This window comes from Hylaeus anthracinus, unplaced genomic scaffold (genome assembly GCF_026225885.1).
Source record: "Hylaeus anthracinus isolate JK02 unplaced genomic scaffold, UHH_iyHylAnth1.0_haploid 0, whole genome shotgun sequence".
NCBI lineage: Eukaryota > Metazoa > Arthropoda > Insecta > Hymenoptera > Colletidae > Hylaeus > Hylaeus anthracinus.
Window position 1 is genome coordinate 19,242,863 of NW_026533254.1, and position 22,028 is coordinate 19,264,890.

General features: G+C 35.9%; 4 protein-coding genes across 5 annotated transcripts; 2 read left to right on the top strand and 2 right to left on the bottom strand.

Annotated features, from left to right (window-relative positions):
• The first annotated feature begins 86 nt into the window (after positions 1–86).
• Positions 87–5,249, top strand: LOC128885251 (AP-3 complex subunit beta-2). The gene is made up of 10 exons (XM_054143339.1): positions 87–607; positions 899–974; positions 1,296–1,877; positions 1,948–2,244; positions 2,385–2,652; positions 2,733–3,443; positions 3,520–3,801; positions 3,963–4,234; positions 4,322–4,686; positions 4,845–5,249. The coding sequence occupies exons 1-10, from the start codon at positions 474–476 to the stop codon at positions 4,990–4,992; spliced, it is 3,135 nt and encodes a 1,044-aa protein (XP_053999314.1). The 5' UTR covers positions 87–473; the 3' UTR covers positions 4,993–5,249.
• Positions 5,250–5,510: 261 nt separating this feature from the next.
• Positions 5,511–6,538, bottom strand: LOC128891825 (oligosaccharyltransferase complex subunit ostc). Its single transcript, XM_054155697.1, has 4 exons — positions 6,280–6,538; positions 6,122–6,195; positions 5,828–6,045; positions 5,511–5,722 (listed from the first exon to the last, which is right to left on the bottom strand). The coding sequence occupies exons 1-4, from the start codon at positions 6,416–6,418 to the stop codon at positions 5,704–5,706; spliced, it is 450 nt and encodes a 149-aa protein (XP_054011672.1). The 5' UTR covers positions 6,419–6,538; the 3' UTR covers positions 5,511–5,703.
• A 780-nt stretch (positions 6,539–7,318) lies between these two features.
• LOC128896324 (phospholipase A-2-activating protein) lies at positions 7,319–10,697 on the top strand. Of its 2 annotated transcripts, none has more exons than XM_054159620.1 (6): positions 7,319–7,641; positions 7,961–8,830; positions 8,902–9,232; positions 9,307–9,547; positions 9,685–10,103; positions 10,181–10,697. In XM_054159620.1, the coding sequence occupies exons 1-6, from the start codon at positions 7,601–7,603 to the stop codon at positions 10,502–10,504; spliced, it is 2,226 nt and encodes a 741-aa protein (XP_054015595.1). In that variant the 5' UTR covers positions 7,319–7,600; the 3' UTR covers positions 10,505–10,697. The 2 variants fall into 2 exon arrangements, with proteins under 2 accessions (XP_054015595.1, XP_054015594.1); XM_054159619.1 differs by having other exon boundaries at positions 7,321–7,658.
• Positions 10,698–10,839: 142 nt separating this feature from the next.
• LOC128896325 (dual specificity protein phosphatase Mpk3) lies at positions 10,840–16,421 on the bottom strand. The gene is made up of 4 exons (XM_054159621.1): positions 14,431–16,421; positions 13,621–13,806; positions 13,289–13,531; positions 10,840–13,151 (listed from the first exon to the last, which is right to left on the bottom strand). Exons 1-4 carry the CDS (start codon positions 14,822–14,824, stop codon positions 12,775–12,777), a joined length of 1,200 nt encoding a protein of 399 aa, XP_054015596.1. The 5' UTR covers positions 14,825–16,421; the 3' UTR covers positions 10,840–12,774.
• Positions 16,422–22,028: the final 5,607 nt, after the last annotated feature.

The following is a 22,028-nucleotide window of genomic DNA, read 5'->3' on the forward strand; positions in this document are numbered from 1 at the left end:
TATGAACTCATTGTTAGTGATCCTCTAAAGATCGCTATTCTTTCCTAGTGATTTTCTCTTGTAAAATGAAACGAATCAAAGACAGTAGGTGTATTCGATACATATTTCATTTGGTATTTTTAGTATCGCCGCAATTCTTCACTGAAAATTTCGATTGTAGCAAAGTATAATGCTGAAATTAAAGGTATTACAAATAAATCAACATTGAAAGAGTTGTATATCAAATTTCATTCGTTTAAAGTTTCATTCGATATATTTCGATATGCAAAGCGAGAATCTTTGCGAAGTACAAGTAGACTGCAGTAGACAGTAGACTGGTTTGATTGGATCTAAACAGATCTAAACAAAATGGATATGTGTTGAGTGGATACGTCTTACAGTAAATTCTTACTGCACGAGTTTCATGAATTATAGTGAAATCTAAACGAAACGAGAAAGGAATAATTACTTCGTATTAATTGAAAATAAAGAAAATGTTAACTGCTGCTGCGAATTCCTTATCAAATAACGGAGGGTCTTACAGCAATGACAGACCGTCAAGTACAGCAGATGTAGAACTTGCAACTGATCCTGCTTCTGGTGGATTTTTTCATTCTGATTACAAAAAGTAAACATATTACTTACTTTTATTATCCTACTAATTAAAATATTTTAAGACTATTCTCAAGTTTCCAATAACTAAAATATATCTACTTACATATTTTAATTTAAATCTTTCTTAAACACAATTATTTTCTTGTCTTAATTTTGACTTTGTTGCATCTGCATGGTATTCTGTAATGCTGGACTGACTATTGGAAATGTTAATGGAAATATATTTAATCAAAAATGGAATGAAACATGATGAAATATATTTACATATATGCATTACATGTATAAATGGTTTTATTTCATTTAGACATGACGATTTGAAACAAATGTTGGACAGTAATAAAGATGGACTTAAGCTGGAAGCTATGAAACGTATAATTGGGGTAATATATTTTTTGGATCTGTTATATAATTGTATTGTATAATATTTAGAAACTATTGGTTTCTAATTTTACTCTAAAACTGTTTAACTACTTTCCATGAAATTATGTACTATGCATGGATTGGCTCTTCTGTGACGTATTTCATAGATGCTACATTATATCAAATATTAATTCATTGCCTGGCAAAGTGGTTAAACATTTTTATTATATCATTTAATAAAAATAATTAAATCAATATTAATTGTTCTATTATAATTCTTAACTAATTTGAGGTTTAATCCTATCATGGATAAAACAAATAAAGTGAGATGTGTTTTTCAGATGATAGCGAAAGGAAGAGATGCATCGGAATTATTTCCTGCTGTAGTCAAAAATGTTGTATCTAAAAATATTGAAGTGAAAAAATTAGTTTATGTGTATTTAGTCCGTTATGCAGAAGACCAACAAGATCTTGCCCTTTTATCTATTTCTACATTCCAGCGAGCATTGAAAGATCCTAACCAGTTAATAAGAGCCAGTGCTTTAAGGGTGCTCTCGAGCATACGTGTTACTATGATTGTGCCTATTGTAATGCTTGCTATTAAGGATTCGGCTAGCGATATGTCGCCATATGTTCGGAAAACTGCTGCCCATGCAATACCTAAGCTCTATTCTTTAGATCCTGATCAGAAAGAGGAGTTGATAAGTGTTTTAGAAAAGCTGTTATCCGATAAGACAACTTTAGTTGTGGGTTCAGCAGTAATGGCTTTCGAAGAAGTTTGTCCTGAAAGAATAGACTTAATACACAAGAATTACAGAAAACTCTGTAACTTGTTAGTAGATGTTGACGAGTGGGGTCAAGTTGTTATAGTGAACATGCTTACAAGATATGGACGAACACAATTTGTTAATCCTAACATAGATGTATGTATAATTACTTAAAATTATATACAGTATAACCAATATACATATTCTTTGAAAATTATTTTTATAGAATATAGAAGAAGACGAAAATCGCCCATTCTACGATTCTGATTCTGATTCATCTAATACAAAGAAACCAAAATTATCGTTAGATCCTGATCACCGATTATTATTACGAAACACAAAACCCCTTTTACAAAGTAGAAATGCCTCTGTGGTAATGGCGGTGTCTCAATTATACCATCACACAGCACCACGAAGCGAAGTAATTATTGCTGCTAAAGCACTCATAAGGTTATTAAGAGGACACAGGGAAGTGCAGAGTGTAGTTCTTCATTGCATTGCTAGCATGTCAATTACCAGAAAGGTAATGTAAGTACTTATTATATTTAACGATAATACGATTTATTGTATACATAGAACATATGTATACAAAATATCACTTTTGTGACCCTTTTTATAATTAAGAATTTTATGCAAACCATAATTCATAATATTTCTGTACAGGGAATGTTTGAACCGTTTCTTAAGTCGTTCTTTGTAAGAACTTCAGATCCTACACATATAAAGCTTCTAAAATTGGATATTTTAACGAATTTAGCAACAGAAACTAGCATCGGAGTTATCCTAAGAGAATTTCAAACATATATTTCTAGTAGCGATAAAGAATTCGTGGGAGCAAGTATACAAGCAATTGGAAGATGCGCAAGTAATATAAAAGAGGTGACCGATACATGTCTGAATGGATTAGTTTCCCTGCTGAGTAACAGAGATGGTGAGTACTTATCGAATGTATAATTACACTCTGAGTTAATGCTTCTCTAATTATAATATTTCACCTAATTCCGTGTTCAGAAGCTGTTGTAGCAGAAAGTGTGGTGGTTATAAAAAAACTCTTACAAACTCAACCGAATGAACATAAAAATATAATTGCTCATATGGCTAAATTAATGGACTTCATAACTATACCACAAGCGAGGGCATCGATTTTGTGGCTCTTGGGTGAATATTCCGATAGAGTACCTAAGATAGCACCAGATGTTCTTAGAAAAATGGCTAAAAACTTTATAAACGAGCAAGACATAGTGAAACTACAGATTTTAAACTTAGCTGTAAAGCTATGTTTGAATAATCCTGGACAAACCAAAGCATTTTCTCAGTATGTTTTTCAGCTGGCAAAATATGATCAAAATTATGACATTAGAGATCGTGCACGCTTTTTAAGGCGTTTTATTTTTGATGAGGATGATCAGACAAAGAAACTTCTGCAGCTTGCAAAACGAATATTTCTCGCTCCAAAACCTGCACCAACTTTAACGTCTAGGTTTAAAAATTCAGAATTTCAATTGGGTACATTATCACACTATCTGGACATGCCATGTGCTGGTTATCGGCCTTTGCCACCTTTTCCTAATGCAGCTCCCGATCCATCCGTGAGGGATATTGCAAGTACCGATGTGATAGACGCAAGAGAAGTATATTGTTATAAAAAAGATAAAAAAGATAAAAAAGGAAAGGAGAGAAAAAAATCATCTTTTTACAGTGACGAAGAAAGTGTGGCGGAAGGTAAAGTTTAGGAGTACAGAAAGTTACATACAGAAAGGTAAAACTTCTAGATTAACATATTATTCCAAATTTTTAGATTTGAACAATGAATCTTCAGATACTTCAACAAATGACTCTTCGGATGAAAACAGCGTTTCATCTGAATACACATCAGGCACTAGCAAGTCTGAGAATGACGAGAATAACGAAGATAAGAAGTCTGATGATTCTAATAGCGAGTCAGATACTGAATCAGATTCTGAAGAAACTTCTGAAGATTCCGAGGAGAGTGAAGAGAAGGAGAAGTATAAACTTTCAAATCAAAAATCAAAAGAAAAACCAAAAAGTAACATTGATCTTCTATTAGAGTTAGACGATGGTAAGATATAGCATTACAATTGTGTTGAAAACCATATATAAAAACTTATTTTTAAATTTTTATCTAGAAAATTACTTACAGTTGATTTTCGTTAACTGACCCGCCTTAAAACTAAATATTTATAAAGGAAACATTTACATTTTATTATAATATTATTGCAGTCATTCCAATAACACCTGTTATGCCATTGAGTACAGCAGGTTTTCTTACTCCAATGAATTCCAATATTACAAATGATATTAGAGAAGTACCAACTTCGTTCATTCCAGTGAAGAAATCTGAATTGTTAAATAGTATTACCGGTCATGGTTTAAAGATTGAATACAGGTTTACAAGATCACAACATTTAGTAAGCGCTCATTTTGTTACCATAGAATTAACGTTTTCCAACGAAGGTAACGAGCCTATTAAAGAAATACAAATGGGAATGAAGGTGAATTATTGATGTGTTAAAATTTTTGTTTAATTTTTAGATACATTTGCAATTACTAGAAAATATCTTAATTGTTTATTTCCTTAGAATTTACCAAAAGGTATGCTGATCCATGACTTCACGCAAATACCATTACTGGAGATTAATTCCAATTTATCCTCTACATTGGGTATCAATTTCAATGACTCTACGCAACCGGCAAATTTTAGTATCGATTTTGCAATTGGGGAAGAAAAATATTCATGCTCGGTTACTGTTAAACCGCCAATTGGAGAAATAATACGAGCTGTGATATTACCAGAACGTATGTTTACCGATGAGAAAATTAAATTGAAGGGTATGAACGAACATGTAGCAAAAGTACAATATTCTGGAAATAAAAAAGCTCTTTCTCAAGCTATTTTTGAAACTGCAAATGTTGCAGTGATATCTAGCAGTGATGAAGAAATCAGGTTAGTTACTTCAGGTTTACATTCAGCCAAGTTACAGCAATTTATATATTTATTATGTTATATTATATTATTATATTTAAATTTAATTGAATTTCAAGAAAAAAAAACTTTCAAATGTATCACTTCACTGTAGTGTACAAATATCATTTGGTTTACAGATTTGCCGCCCATACATTAGCATCAGAATCGTTGGTGTTACTGACAATAAAAATGCTAGGTAACGAATGTTTGGAAATCTGTGTAAATTGTGAAAAAATGGTAATAGGCTCCATCTTATTGAATGAATTAAAGAGCAACTTAAAATGAATTAATATAAAATATTTTATATTTATAGTCACAAATATATGCTAAATATGTTTACAGTACTTGTATAAAATTATATATATATATATATATATATATATATATATATATATAATTATATACACACACATTATTTCACAAATATATATTAATTAAATACAAAAATTTAAGTATATGTTATACCATTATAATTTTTATAATAAATTGAAGTTACTGTTTAAAAAAAAAAATGTATTAATTCTATAACTTATATTAAATTACTCATTACGATTAGCATATCATTATATCATTACTTGTACTTTGTACTTTCTTGAAAGTGTTTATTTTTTATACATTTTTTTTATTAAACAAAAGAAGAATGATTAGTAATTATTTTTACGATTAGTAAATAGTTTTATATATATACACACACTTTTAAGTAAGTACATAAAGAATATATGCATAGACATGCAAAAGTAAAATAAAAAATGTGTACATTACTTTTAAGACAGAGTAGAGGACGAGGGAAGAAATTACAAAAATTCCTTATGTTATCTAAGATGTATTTAAAAAATATTTTCATGATAATATTGTTTGTAAATTAGTCTCATCAACATACCTTATATACAACGAAGTAATATAAAATGTAGCAGTACACGTTGCTCAGACATATTACATTTTATATGCCTAAAAAGTGTTAAGTTTCAATTCACATAACTTTCAAATGGATTAATTTTATGATTGTAGATATCCCCTGAAAAAGGGTTTATGTTAGATGGTTAAAGAAATGAATTCATCATAAATTTAGTATACACCTGTGCTACATAAAATATTTCATACAAAATAATGGAAATCTTACGGTAATTTCATCCGCATGAAAATCCAACAAGTGATAAATGAAACAATGACACTAATAAATCCAACGCATATTAGAAGAATCCTATTAAGTTTAGGGGTTGATGGACTATGCGTTTGATCCAATACTATAAATCCAATACCACCTAAAGTAAAAAGAAAGCTAGATGCTAATCCTTCCATAATATATTGTCCATTTACACGATAGGACATAAATGCTACCTATAATGGAAAAAAACACAATAATGAAGAGTCAATTAAATATTTATATAAAGTTATTTTAACTACATTTACTTACTGGACGTGTATGACCATGTTCATCAGTTGTTGACCCTACGCTAGGTGGTTCCACAATTACATCATATATTATACCTTTAAAAGATTTATAATTTTTCAATAGTTTTATGAAAATAAAGGAAAAGCTATAAAGAAATTTATATACTAAACAATACTAACCTCCTGTTACTAGAAAATATGACAAAAGTATGAATGAAAACACAACCATAGCACTTGGTTTTGTAAACCATGATGGCTTTTTTAACTTTAAGTTAGGCACTTCCAACACTGAAAACGGCACCCGGTATATATATTCCATATTTAAAAATGAATTCAAAAATAATATGTACGTGTCACTATGTGACCGGCTTTGATCTAAGAACACTAATCTTGGCAGGTTGGCAGGATGGGTTGGCAGAGACTCATCAAATTAATCATGAAATAAGAATTACATAGAGATAGTTTCATGTCGTAAAATAGTTTCTCTCTATCCTGATAAATAGCGCCATCTGACATTAAAAAAAAAAACTAATCGAGGACAAACTTGGACGTTTTCCCGATAGAGGCGTTGACCAAAGCTCGAAATTTTAGTTGGCCCTTTCCACCGCTAGGTGGCTATTAGGTTGAAAATAAAGGGCGCCATCTAGCAGTGCACGTAAGAACTATTCGGCGATAAACTTGGATGTTTTCCCGATAGAGGCGTTGACCAAAGGTTGAAATTTTAGTTGGTCCTTTTCACCGCTAGATGGCTATTAGGTTGAAGATAAAGGGCGCGAAAATTTGAATGTAGCTTTGTAATGAATAAATATAAAAATGTTGGAGGTGCTTGAAAGGGGTGGTTCAGGGGATGATATGAATCAACATTTTCGCTAAGAAAAAAATTGTTTCAAATCACCTGCCGAATCACCCTTTTCAAGGACCTCCATCATTCTTGGGACACCGTTATAGCAAAATATGAATGCAATGAATGTGATGAATAATAAATTGTAATTTTTAACAATCATAGTACTGCTGATTCTTCTGGGGCAATGATACATCCCCCTCATTACTTAAGACTGGTTGGTTAGCATAATAAAGTGTGTACCAGATTTATTAGAAAGAATGACAAGGCTGTGTTTTTAAAATTGATTTTTATCGTCGCACCTAATACGCATGATGATTTGATTGTTCGCTATTTGATTATTTGTTATTGTTATTGTACACGAGGAGAAAACGCATGTCACGTAGTACGAATACAGCGACAAAGCGTCACGCATGCTCGAACGCGTTTTAAATGTCAAAACCAATTGAATTTGTCTGCGCTGATGCATTCCGGTTGGAAAGATTCGCACGGGTACTGGTACTGGTACTGATTGGTACTGATTCGCACAAGTTACGTTCCTTACGCCTTACGCGTACCTCGTTAGGATATCAGAACGTATCATGGCCAAGCCGTGTTATAAATTGAGGACATCACTTTTCGGACACACGTCCGATGTGAGGGCCGTGGCAACATTCGCCGATGGAACTATTATATCAACCTCCCGCGACAAAACAGCTCTTGTATGGAAACCGTCCGGGTATTTAACCTGTTAATGCGTTTGTTATTAATATATCGTCGAAGCATACAAAGAATTTCTGGCCTCTCGAGCTCTTACATTATTACATTGCAATAATAAGACTTTTAATTAAATATTAAATATGTGTATCTTTAAAAGTAACATGACTTTCAATTTTCACAAAAAAGGAAAACATGTCATGTACATTAATGTAGTACAATGTATGTTGCTTTACATTTTTTGTTTGAAATGAAGTATGAGGTATAGCATATCTCTTATAATTCTACGTATTATAAAGTAAAAATTATTTAAATGTTTTACAGAAATGGTAAGGATTATGTGCACACAGCGACACTGAAAGGACATTCTAATTTTGTTAGCTCGGTATGCGTTATAAATCCAACAGAAAGAAATCCTACGGGATTCATTATAACTGGCAGCAACGATAAAACCATATGCATTTATGTACCAGATCAAATAGAACCTGTCAACATATTAAAAGCTCATCAAGATACAGTGTGCAAATTGAGAACAGGTAAAAAAGAAGGAACATTCCTTTCGAGTTCGTGGGACTTGAGTGCTAAACTATGGAACACTAACGATTTGAGTAAACCACAGCTGAATTTGGTGGGTCACACAGCTGCCGTATGGTGTGTGTCAGATTTATTGAATGGATCCATAATAACTGGATCGGCGGATAAATTGGTTATAGTATGGACAGAAGATGGTTCCATACACCATAAGTTATCTGGTCATACCGATTGTGTTCGTGATATTTGCGTAATAAATAGCAATGAATTTTTAACGTGTTCCAATGATGCTACTGTGCGTCATTGGAACGCATCTCTTGGAAGCTGTTTAGGAACGTACAATGGACATGAAAATTATATTTATAGTATTTTGGCTAAAGACAATGGTACAAGTGTATTTACTTCGGGTGAAGACAGAACTATTAGGGTATGGCATAATAGTGAAATAAGTCAAACTATTACATTGCCGACTCAGTCGGTATGGTGTATCGATTTATTTCCTAATGGTGACATAGTTGCTGGAAGTTCTGATGGTATTGTTAGGATATTTTCATGCGATCCAGAGCGATATGCGGATGAAAAAGCATTGCAAGAATTTGAGCAGGAGACAGCCAAAACTAAGCTGAATGCTCAACTAGAACTGGGTGGGATTAAAATTAAAGAGTGAGTAAAACATTGAGACAAGAAAATACAATATAAGTGATATACTAGCACCTTAATTTATGCATTAACAGTTTACCAGGTACAAATGCGTTGGAAGAGCCTGGTCAAAGAGATGGACAAACAAAAATTGTAAACGACGGAAATATAGTAAGTGCGTATAGCTGGTCACAAAACGAACAGAGATGGATAAAAATTGGAGATGTCATGGGTGCAACGGGTGGTACTGCAGCTACATCTGGAAAACGACTTCATAATGGAGTAGAATACGATTATGTGTTCTCGGTTGACATACAAGATGGTGTTCCTCCATTAAAGCTACCCTACAACGAAGGTCAGGATCCTTGGCATGTTGCACAGAGGTTTCTTTATGACAATGATCTTAGTCAATTATTTTTAGATCAGGTAAGTAGCTTAAAACATTTTTGTTATTTTCTATTGACAATTATACTTATTGATATAATTACTTTTATTTGTAGGTTGCAAATTTCATTATAAAAAATTCTCAATCTGCACCAGTTGTAAATGCTGGTGCCCAATACGCAGATCCTTTCACAGGAGGCAATAGATATATTCCACGTTCTACAGCAAATGCCACAGAGCAAGAGGAGTCTGTGAGACCAGTAGTGCACAACTCTTCCGATTGTTCTTTATCTCCTTCTTATATTCCACATACAAAATATTTAAAATTGGAACACGCTAATCTCTCTGGTATATTAGGTATTTATACTCGAAAATATACTACTTATTTATACATATCTATCGATACATAGGCTAGAAACTATTTTCATTACAACAAATTAAATTAATATGTATAAGACCGCATTATTATGCTATATTTATTATACTTTTAACAGAAAAATTACGTGAATTTAATTCTAAACAAAACGAAGCTTCCAAAGTATCCGATGATAAATTAGACAGTTTGGTAACACTCACGGCAAGTCAAGCTTCTGAACAATCAGCAGCCGATGTGTTGAGTACTTTCAAGATACTTTTAAATTGGCCGGACGATGTATTATTTCCTGTGCTCGATATAACAAGACTCGCTGTGCTCTATAAAGAAATCAATGATGTACTGTGTACAGATGATTTATTGCAAATTATAAAAAAACACATCAAGCCTGAGGCGTCTGCTTCTAATCAAATGCTCACATTTCGTTTATTAGTGAACATGTTTTCTCATGAGAAAGGAGAGAAACTCTGTTATAATAGTAAAGATGAAATATTAACGCTTCTATCAAATTTGAAATCTCTTGGAAGTAAAAATAATCAGGTACGGATAATTTGAAAGAATAAACGATACATGAATAAAGTATAATATATAAAACTAATTCGGTACACATTTTTCAGGTCGCAGTATCAACTTATATATTGAATTTAACCGTGGCCTTAAATAAGTACAACGATGCAGTTGGTAGGGTACAATGCTTGAATGTAATGTTTTCTGTTTTACCTCATTTAAACGAACCCGAAGCGCTATTTAGAACTCTTGTGGGACTAGGAACACTTTTATATACATCTGACTCGAAGGATCGTAGTAACTTGATTAAAGCGATACACGAATCCGAAGTTGCATTAAACGTATTGAGAACTATGTCAGAAACGAATGTCCCAGCGAATACTACGAACAAGTTGGCAAATTGTTCGAAACAAATTATTAGTTTAATCTTTTGAATATATATAAGATATCCTAAAAAAATTTATAAAAATGGAACGGCGAACACAAGACTCAAGTAATTAATGTTGTAATTAACGAATATACTTATCGATATTGCGTTAAATAAGTTTCTTATATTTTATGCAGTTTGATGATTTAAAAAAAAACATTATAATTACTCATTGCTAATAAAAGTACGTTTTGCCATAATCGAAACAATCTTCGTTAATACAAAATCCAATGCTAACCTTGCCAGAACATGCTCCTTTTATAAAGAATAGTCGCTTGTATTCGGTTCAGGTAAGATAAGTTGTATTTCTAATGAAAATTAATTAAAATATATGTACAACGATGAATATAAAATAATAATTTATATAATATACATAATATTTGATTAAATCTTTCGAGTATCGTACTCGATAAACATACAACAGACAACAGTGTAATAGTAGAATATTGTTATTACATTAACGTCAAATATATATTTCCTTAGTTGTATATCAATTTCACTCTCGCAATAATTAAGAGTTCATTACCACAACTTTTGTGGGTAATTACACGGAAAATAACATTCACTGTGTACACTCATATTAACCTCAATTATGCTCAATGAACAATACATATAGTACATGAAAGATAGTTACAGTATATCAGGTCATTGTGGCTCATTATGGGAATGTGAATGCGATTCGTTTTTCGTTTTTATAAAAATAATTTTAAATATATATCTGAGATCTGTAAGATAATAGAAACAGTGCTGAATCGTACAATTCAAAATTTAGTGTTTAAATTGCTGTACAGCATAGAATTAGTTGCATTCTTGTATCAACGCGCTGGATCAAGACCGCCGTATAAAAAGATTCTATAAAAAATTTCAGAGACGAAATTTACTTGTACCGACAGAATTCTGATTCGTACGCGACTCCTCTTCTTTTTTTATTTCACAACAATTAGATTCTTTGGTAAAAGTAAGTGAGAATACTTTTTACCTCAATTAATTCAAAACGTAAAGCTTCTAAAAACTCTTCTGTGTCTACGACGACCCTGATTTTTTTTCGGAAGTAGGAGAGATTCGGAATGCCCTATAGAAATGCACTGATCCATAAGATGTACTCCTTAAATTTATTTAACCGAGATATTTACTCGAGAAAACGTGCATACAACTTCGCATCTTGAAAGTCAGAATGCAGCAAGAATATGCTTCTCAAGTTAAGTCACTTTTGTGTATTGAAAAACTATGTCAAAAATTACGATTGAGTTTCAAATTACTTTATATATACGTATGTATATATATATATATATATATTTATATATTTTATAATCTAACTGCTGAGTACGAGAAATTTTTTTTTTTTTCAATTTTTGTACCTCCGATAACTTAAACTTAGTGTGTTAAGCAGTGATTTTTATTTCGACTACTCGTGATTGCCTGGTTGACGACTTAATTTGTTAGATAATATTTCTTTTCATAGTTAAGCATTGTCTGTAATGAAACAAACACAGCCTCGATAATTGAAGGGTTCAGGGAATAAGTATTAAAAATATAGATTTCGTCTTTCAAGATATAGCATATGTATAAAATTGTATCCTAGAAATATATAGAGATAACACATAGTACTAAACAACAAATTCAATGTATCTCAAACCCTATCATAATTTGGAAAAAAAAATCCTCTAACTTGGAAGCATAATCTCAGAATATACAAACTACAATTATAGCGTATAGTAAGAAAGTACAGATTTCAATTACAAAATACTTTCAATGTTTAATGCTATCCAGATAATATAGAAAAAAAGTCATAGAACCCGCACAGTCGTACCTATTTTTCCTCTAAAATTGCGATACGACTTATAGCTTCTAAAAATTTGACCGCATGCGAGAAATTGAAAATTTTAGAATCGTAGTAAACATTTCTCGCTTCTCTCGTAAAAGTCAAGTATTTGTTTAGATCCGAATCGTTCCAAGTACATTCTGAGAAATAATATCCATTATTCAGCGATCGTTCAAGTTCTTTTAAGCGAAAATAGACGATGACTGCGAAGCCTTAGGAAAGAATTTATTTAGAAAAATAGTGAAAAGGCCCAGCCGTTTAACCACTTGGTCAGTTGGTACACAACAAACATATCTGACATATCGTCTACTTTTACGCTGCGTTTCGATCATTGATGGTTTCCCTAGCAAAATGTAAATTTCGTTTCCCTTACCCTTCAATTAGGGCTCTTCTACTATGACATGAAACATACTAGGAGGGACCTAAAATTTGTATTGGGTCCCCCCTGGCCCGTCTCATTCAGCCGGCGTACTAGCCGCCCATCTATCAAATTCTATACCTGAATCTGGACTGAGACCTAAGTCGATGGGACTGAGAAAACTGGGTGCTGGACAATTGCAAGGACCTCCAGGTCGACATGCTCCGATACATCTCTGATCGTTCCCCCTGTTTCTATCACCCCGATCCCTCAGTTCCTTTTCGAAACTATGTAATTGCTCCATAAAGTGGAAATTCGGAGCAACGTTAGATTTTCGACTACGTACTAAGTTAAAAGCGTCGTTCAGACTGAGGCTACACTTGTGCATAAGATAAGCTACGGTAATTGTGACGGACCGCGATACTCCAGCTAAACAGTGAACCAGCACTCCTTTGTCTGAACTTCGAGCTTCCTCTGAAAATACATAACAATGTTTTTTATAATTTACAAACACAATGCTTTGTTATTGACAAGATAAGTACAGTAAAATATAGATTTCTGTCAAATATTTTATAATGCTGTTTCCTATACATGTAAAAGATTATACTTACCAATGAATTGAATTGCTTGTGGGAAGAAACTAGCTAAGTTCTGGCTCCAATGATCGCTTATGGGTATTTGCATGTATTTTATCGAACCAGCGTTTTCAAATACATTTGGCAAATCTGGGGTTACATTAAGAATGTATTGTATCCTGTGACGTGCTAAAGCTTCCCGATCCACGCTATTTGCTGCATTTCCGAGATACAAATGAGGCAAAATTTCAACTGGAAAGTCTTTGTCCTCTTCAGGTCCTAAAAAAGATTGGAATCATTTCGTTATAACTTTTCATGTATACTCCATAAATAAAATGTTTTCCTAGTATACATACAAACATACTCACCAACAGAATCACATGTACTATCACTGTCAGAATCTGAATAAGATCTTGTTGGTGGAGTAGATATTCGAAGGGATCTAAGGCCCATTAATTCACCTTCATTAGAATCTTGACCAGGAGGACCTTCGCCGCTAACTTGACTGCCTTCGCACCATTCAGGATATCTATCTCTGAATGCTCCAAAACCTCCTGCAAAAACCAAAACAGGAAAATCTATATAAATACGAATAAACAATATACATAAGCGGTAAGAGTTACAAAATGTTAGTACATCTGTATACGAGTTAATGCATTAAACAATTAATTAATTAATAATCTTAGTAAAATAGTCATTGTCATATTTATATTCAACACATTATACATATATGATATTTTTGTATACTTAATAGTAGTCAACAGATATGTCAATTTAGTATACATATACAGCTTTAAGCATAGAAAACTTGAAGAACTATAGAACAGATTTAAGTATCTAGCTGATAGATAGCAATAACCTCTCTACACAAATCAATATTTCATTCACAACTACTCTTAATATCCAATTCATGTGTACAAAGGTCTTTAGCTTTTTACTACGGCTTATGCAATACTATTTCACTCTTAGACACTTTCAACCTCCTTTATCATTGTTTTCACTAAATTAAAGTTACTTTTAAATTAAAATATTTATGAGATTTTTTTAATCACAATGAATATCCTGTACTTACAATAGTACAATGTTTTATAATAAATTGTAAAAGTGTAATACATCTTTTTCTACAGTTTGATTGTATATTTATGCACGTATAAAAACCAAATCATTGTTTTTCTTACCAATTAAAATAGCTACGCATCCTCCACTGTTTCTAAGTCTTCGACTTAAAACTTGGATCGTTTCACCCTGATGTCCTGCAGGGTCGGTAGAGTCACCGATCAACACGAATGTCCCTCTACTGCTTTTGTCGCCGCACAAAAACACTTGGACTCTATTTCTTAGATCTAAGCACCTTATCGTCGACAATAAATCAACTTTACCTGCAGCCAACCGCCTTAGCATGATACTAGGTATAGCTAAAGGAACCGAACCTCTAATGTGAGTTTCAGAAAAATCAGAATGCGCCCTACAATCTAGGATGAGTAACTTGCTGGGACTATTTTGCGATCTGAGTTCTCCAAAGAGCCACTCGGGGCCCACAAGATCATCCTCCATAACATTTCCACCAGGCATGTTGCGAGCTTTAATTCGAATTCCTGATGCTTCTTTGGTCTTTAATTCTTTCGCACCCTTCACGGAAGCAATCTCTCTGTCGCTAAGATCTCTCTATCTTCCATCGTATCTTAAACGATAGATGCAGTCTGGTCCTCGACATCAAAAGAATCTCTTCCTTATTATGGCACTTTCGTATAACATATTACTAGGGATTGGTACGAGATGGTGGAAGTAAGCATGCCTGATATTCTCACAGAATGCAAACTTGTGTCTCATTCTCTTCCTTGGACAGTGCGAAACAACAATATGTGTACTTAACATTTATCGAATACAATGAAATGGCACTTTGACTTGTGTGACGGAACGTGTCTCTCAGAGACATCCGGACGCACGTTCGCGTTCCTGAGCGTTGTTCTCACGTGTTGCCATTACTTCCTGCGGCACCTTTAACGCGGTGTCTACTCCACCGCCTCCTCCTCCTCCTCCTTCTCCTTCTCCACTGCCAGCAGCTCGTCTCGATTATTGATCCTTTCGTAAATAAAGACGACAGGTCCAATTAACGCCACAGCCGCGAACTGTTTCAGCTCGTTGAGGAAATGCATGATCCACGCTTGCTCACTTTTCTCATTTATCTCGATCGCGAGCCTCGAGATTCGAGCGAACCAACTTCATCTCGACCTGTCGCGGACAGTGGCATTATCCTCGGTTTTGGTCCTCGGCTGACGGGGATAGACGCGGATCCGAAAAACTAACTGTCTTCCTCGCGATTGAATCGCTGCCGTTAGGTCTACCGTTGCCACGCGCTCGACGAATCACTGGATCTTGGTATCGTATTATATATTGTACCTTGCTCCTTATTCACTGGAGAAAAGGATGGTGCGCGGTAGAAACGCTGGACCGAGTCGAATCGGCCCAAGCGTGCAAGGTATCGAGGAAAAAGTGAAAGATCAGTCCTGGTGAAAATTAGCGAGTCGTACAGGTCAGAGCTTTCAGTCAGCCTTACTCGGACCCGCGACTAATCAACAATTACTCGACACTCTCCACATTCCCCTTACTCGTCGCACCAGATTCCCCTTAACCCAGAAATCATCTTTCCATCGGCCAACTGCACTCGGTCTAAAAATCAGACCGTCACCCTCACCTCACGAATCCCTCCAGCATCGCTCGACGCGTCTTCCCATCGCATCGGTACCCGTACCCAACTTCCTCTTCTTTTTTTCCTTCTCTTCTCCTTTTTCGTCGTATCCTTCTCTTTCGCCACACACTACCGACCGACAAATTCTCGTGGTCTCGCTTCCTGTCTTTTTCTTCCTCACTCAACTTCTCCGTTGCACCTCTGGCCAGCCTGCCGCAGGCCACACCTTACCTCGACCGTTCTTCCGTACAGAATGGGCAAATGGCGCTCGGCTCTCCGACCGTAGGGGAGCCTCGTCCTTGCGTTGATTGGCTGCCGGTCACGTGGTCTCGGTCGCTCGACCAGTCAGAGTGCAGACTGACGTCAGTTCATTGACAAAAGATGTTTTCATTAACAAGGCGTGGGTAGATGAGTCGGGGCGGGGGTCGGTATATACTGACCGAGCCGTTCGTTGAAACCTGTGACATGGACCCCATTGGGAGGGGGCAGGACGCCCGTACACTACACGCTCACTGTCTCACGCCTGCGTGGGCGCATATTATTACAATCCACGGCCGAGAAAGACACCACCATCTACATACTAGAGTCTACTCCGTATCAACGTGCACGCACACTCGCGTGCACGTGCTTCTGCTTCCAGGCTCGGCGTGACGCTCGATATCGCCCCGACAAAACTCCGTGAAACGATAGAATCTTGGACGCGATCCGACGCGACGCCGCCGGTGTCTTTGACCGACCTCGTATTTTTATCGATGTACAAGATACGGATGAGGAAAAAAATTAGCTTCGGGAATCATTGAGTCGGTGAAAATAATCGTAGTCATACTCGAATTGGAAAGATGAATGAAATTGTGAGGGAGTAAAGTTTTTGTCCTTTGGACTTTCGGCTGTATCGAAATATTATTTAAATGGAATTCTTAAACGAGTTTGTTGGGTTGTTGTACCAATTGGGAATATATAATTTTGTTGTTCTTTTTAGATACGAATTTAGAGTCGCGTGATTGAATTCTAGTTAACGTAAAAGTAATAATTAAAGTGTGGATTTTTATGGATTTATAGGAAATCTGTAGAAACTACAAAATGCACATAGTATGAAATATGATGAAAAAAATATTCGAAATAAAGCTGATCCGTAGCTTAAAATACAGTTATATAATTTATAATATAAATATATGAACGTAAAGACGTGCAATTAATTTCAACATCCGACATAATTTTCTCATCTCCTACTCGTTACTACATTCAACCACATCTCAGGGTTTCGGGATACGTTGATCCGTCGTTGAGGTAGAATGCACGAGTGAATGAATCCTTTTCTAGCGGGAGCGCCCATAAAACGTCACGTCCCTGAGCTCCGGCGTAGTGTACGTGAAGCCTCACCTCGTATCGAGCAGCCTATCAGGCGGCTCTCAGGCGTGGGCTGGCATTCCATTCATTTGGGCTGCTGTCGTTGAAGATTTTCACGTTCGATCACTCGGACGGCGCAGGGCCACTTGATCGCGACCCCTAGAAACGTCGGCGTCGCTTGGGTGGAACAGGGACCGTAGATAGAGAAAGACAAACAAGGGCGGCGACGGAGGCAAAAAGGGCTCTCGGTTGGCAGTGTCGGTGGCCTTCGACCAACGACGAGCCACAACCAAACGCAAACGGGCGTTCGTGTGCTCGAGACGAATTTCGATTCGATCGCGTGGGAGACGAGCGTGATAAGGTGAGCGTACTACATATGCCGTCCTTGATACTACACGCTCGATTCGATCAATGGTTGTGTATGCACAGTGATTTACGGAAGAATTCCCATTCGCTCGTCACATTTACATACTTGTTTCATTTAGTACTTGGACACGTTCGCTGCCACGTGTAGCGCGAACGGTACACGCTGAAACTCATTTCAAACGACAGATGATTATATTTCTCTCGTTGACGACTACAGAGGGGGTAAACAAGAGGGGTGGGGAGGAGGAAATAAAAGAAGGACACATAGGTAAATGGTGGGTTGCACGACGGTGACATAATCGCTTCGTGGGTTTATTAATGGTTCATTCCTCGTGATCTTTTTTCATGATAAATATTTTTAAATTAGTTTAAAATCACACTGATAAAATTTTGGAGAAGTACAAAGCTTTGGACATGTCAAGATAAAAAAGTGGTATGCCATTGGAAATACTATTTTAAATAGAATGTCAGCAATAATACATTATCGCCAGACTGAAAAATCATATTTTCACAGATACAGAAAAAAGAATTTAAACTTGACATGTTTGATCGAATGCGTCATATAACATGCTAATGAGTACGAGCGCTGACGTGTCAACATGGGAAGTGACCTTTTCTGAAAATAAAGAGAACCTTTTCATTACACGTTTCTTTTTTCTACTATTAGACCCGCCGCGGCGAGGCGTGCGATGCATTTACCGCCAAGTCGAAAAATAGTGTATGCATCATCGACTCGTACTAAACAAAGGGCATAAATTATACATACATGAATTAATTTATTATTGTATATTGTCCACCTAAAATTTTCAAGTATAACAGGAATACCAGAAATAAATAATTATTCTTTCTTAGTACTTGATATTATAATACGTTACCGATTAACGAATTTATAAATAATATAAAATCTGGAACGAAATTACGTGGATAGGAAGCAAAAATAACTATTACTCCGGTTCAAATAGTAAACGTAGCAGATTGAACCGCGAACATTATCTATTATGTGTAACAAGTATTCAAATATTCAATCTCGTAAAATATGCGAAGTATATCTATTCGTATCAATTGATTTGTATAATCAAGGTTCTAAACCTACCAACAATAAGACAGTATTTCCGTGTAGACAGCATATGCCTTAACAAATTTATCACATTCGCCATTACGAGTTGGGGATTATATAAAATCACCGGTCAATTTAATAAATATTCCACGATTTATCCCCAGTTTATTACATTTACCGTAACATTACACCGAAGACTAAGTTATTCATATAAATATATAAAATTATAATATAAAATTCGCTGGCTTATTGTAGTTACTTTTCGCTGCCAATTTTCTATGTACTAAATCAACGGGCGTTAGCGATCTAGATACAGTATATGTAGATATCTGTGCTAGAGGATCACTAGGAATAACGAGCTCATAGGTCCGCGTGGGCGCAAATGTACAAAGCTCTTTCGCTTTCTCCCTCGTGGATACCGTTCGCCTCTTCATTGATTATTTTACTTCGGCACCACTTTCCCACCTACCACCATATGCCCACCATCCTGTGTTAACACGTAACTTATACGTCCTGTATCTATACATACAATGTACACACCTTCGTGGTTCCCTCGTATTCTTGGATCTCGACGGAAAAGATATATTCTTCCAGCGGCTTTAATTAACCAGTTAGCTGTCGCGACCTTTTCGAAAAGTGTGTACGGTAGAACTTTGATTATTCGAATTAATCGAGGGTTGCGATATTTGTTTAGTATTGTTGAAGTTAGGCTTAATTTAGACTTTACCATGTTACGAGGTCAAATATTAAGTGTTTTTTGTCGTGGTTTTTTTACAAAGAAAAATATCTTCTCTTTAAGAGGAAATTTTAAGAATGAATTCTTTTTTAACTTTGAGAATATTTTGGGTATATTTTAAAGGGTGATTTGACAATTTTTTCATTTCGTACAGAAATATTTCAACAACTTCACCATTTCTACTGTTATAAATTATAAATAGCCTCAGCTTTAATATTTATACTTATACGAATAACTCAAACTTCAACGTATACACTTTCAGAAATAACTCGTGGTGTTAATATTAACAGGTCGAATTTTAACAGGCGTATTCTTATACCTAAATGAAACTTTTGAACAATTTTTGTGTAGAAACGTGCGCAAATTAAATGTTGCAGATAGTAAACGCAATGTGTAACAAATTCACGACTCGCTAACTATAAATAACATTAAAAATATGTTAAATTTATAACATTTCGCTATTTTTACGCAAAACGTATGTCGAGATTAGATAACAAATTCAACTTTAGTTAAGCTTCTACTCAACTGTGGAAAATAATCAAGAAAAAATCAATGGACGAAGGAGCAGAAATTCTCCACTGTACAGCCAGGAAAATCGTCCCTTTTCATAGGTTAGTGAACGTTACAGCAGTGTAAACGTACTAGTCGTCGAACGTGCGAACACACACAAACGCAGAGAAGCGGGTGTATGATGCACCGGAAGCAATACTCCCTAACACTTGGCCGGTCATTAGTGCAGCCAGTTGGACGCGTATACGTGATTCTCGTGTGCCTACACGGTACAAACGCGTGGGCGTGTGCGTGTTCGTGTGCGTGTGCGTGTGATTACCACGAAAAGCGGCCCCAGGTTGACAGGAAATGGTTCGAGATAAGATAATGACGTCCCTCGCCTCTCCTGCATCCGGCAGCTTCCTTCGCCGCGCAGCCGGGCTCTAAACATTATGTGTGAAAGGCTCCTCTTCTGTATCGTTCCAGAACAGGTACGAACGCGTCCTTAACCGTCTACGAGGCGATCTGGTTGATTTCTACCGCGGACCATTTCAAACATCGACATTCTTTTACTTTTAACCCTGTAATCTGTAATGTTATACTCTGTGTAATGTGACAGTATCGACGATACTATCGATAGTTGACCACTTACTACCTCAACTTATTTGCAGAAGATATTATTGAACCGTAGTTTACGTAGTACATGCATGCACAATGCGCACAAACGTTTCATTGATATCTCCGTTCCACCGAATCGTTACGAGCTGCCCCTCTCCGCGGTAGACGAGAATAGCGGTCGAAATAATACTCGTCCAAGATTTTTCAAAATATACAAACCTGAACGCCGACAGTCGTATAAATTAAACAGAGCTCTATTTTAACAGCGAAGCCAGCCTCCCCCGCCTACTGATATTTGTCAGCGTGTCTGAGTAATCGTATCCTGTCCGCGGTCGATAGCGGCAAACGAAGAAATACACAAACGTCGAACACGAGTTCGACGTGTAACCTAAAAGCATCGCGGTAGCTTATCGTAACTGATCCGAAACTCGAACGTGTCTCGAGACGCTGTCACCGCCAGCGTAAACATCGATAGATCGTATTGACACGGTCGCGTGTGTTGTGTTGATGTATCTTTGTAGGTTAGAGTTTCCTTGTTGTGTTTCACGTTTCTCGCCTAGTGCACGGTGAAATGTAAATATCGCTGGTGTCGCTTCCCTCGATGACTCTCGAAACTGGTTTACTGGTGCGCCCACATTCCTTCCGGCACGTATGGCCTCTACAGTCTACACGTTTACTAGTCATGGTTATAAAATAACTACCTGCAGGATTTCACCCTGTCTGTGCTCTATCCTCTTCTTGCCTCCTTAACACTCCCGTAACAACTAAGCAGAGAGGGAAGACTAGGATTGCTCGAAGCCACCTTTTCTATCGCGAATAGGCTTACCAACTGCACTCTTTTAACACTAGATTTGACGAAACTCGTCAATTTCATGCGTATCAGATTTCAATAATACAATTCCAGAAAATGTTATTATTATTTTCGAGTAATTGCTCCCGTCTTTTATCAACGCTATATTTACAAAGGTTATTTATAAACAGTTTATAACTTACAAGGAACGTTTTCAAAGTGTTTTTTTTTTATATTGTTTGAATTTTTTATATCGGCTTGTTTTCATATCTGAGGGACGAAACGATCCTTTTCGACTCTTTATGAATTTTTGCGCCACGCCTAAGAGATTTAAGACGGGAACGTTATTAATTAAATAGCAATTAAATTTCACGTACCTCGAGGTAATGCGAGCCTCGAGGGGAGATAAAAGCTATTACATTTCGAACTCGTCTACATTTAAGGGTGTGTCTAAAGGCCAACACGAACATGCGACAAACGGATCACTTATTTATTATTGCCAGGTTCACGCATACAGTACGTAACTACATTACAAATATCTCGCGTGCGGTCCCTGAATCTCTCGAATCGATCGTTCAGCGAGACCAAGTCGAAAGGAAACATCCGCAGGAAGTGTGTCGATCGTTTCGAAGGCTTGCACGAGCCCGACGATTTCTACGAATTCAAAGCAACTCGCGGCGCCCG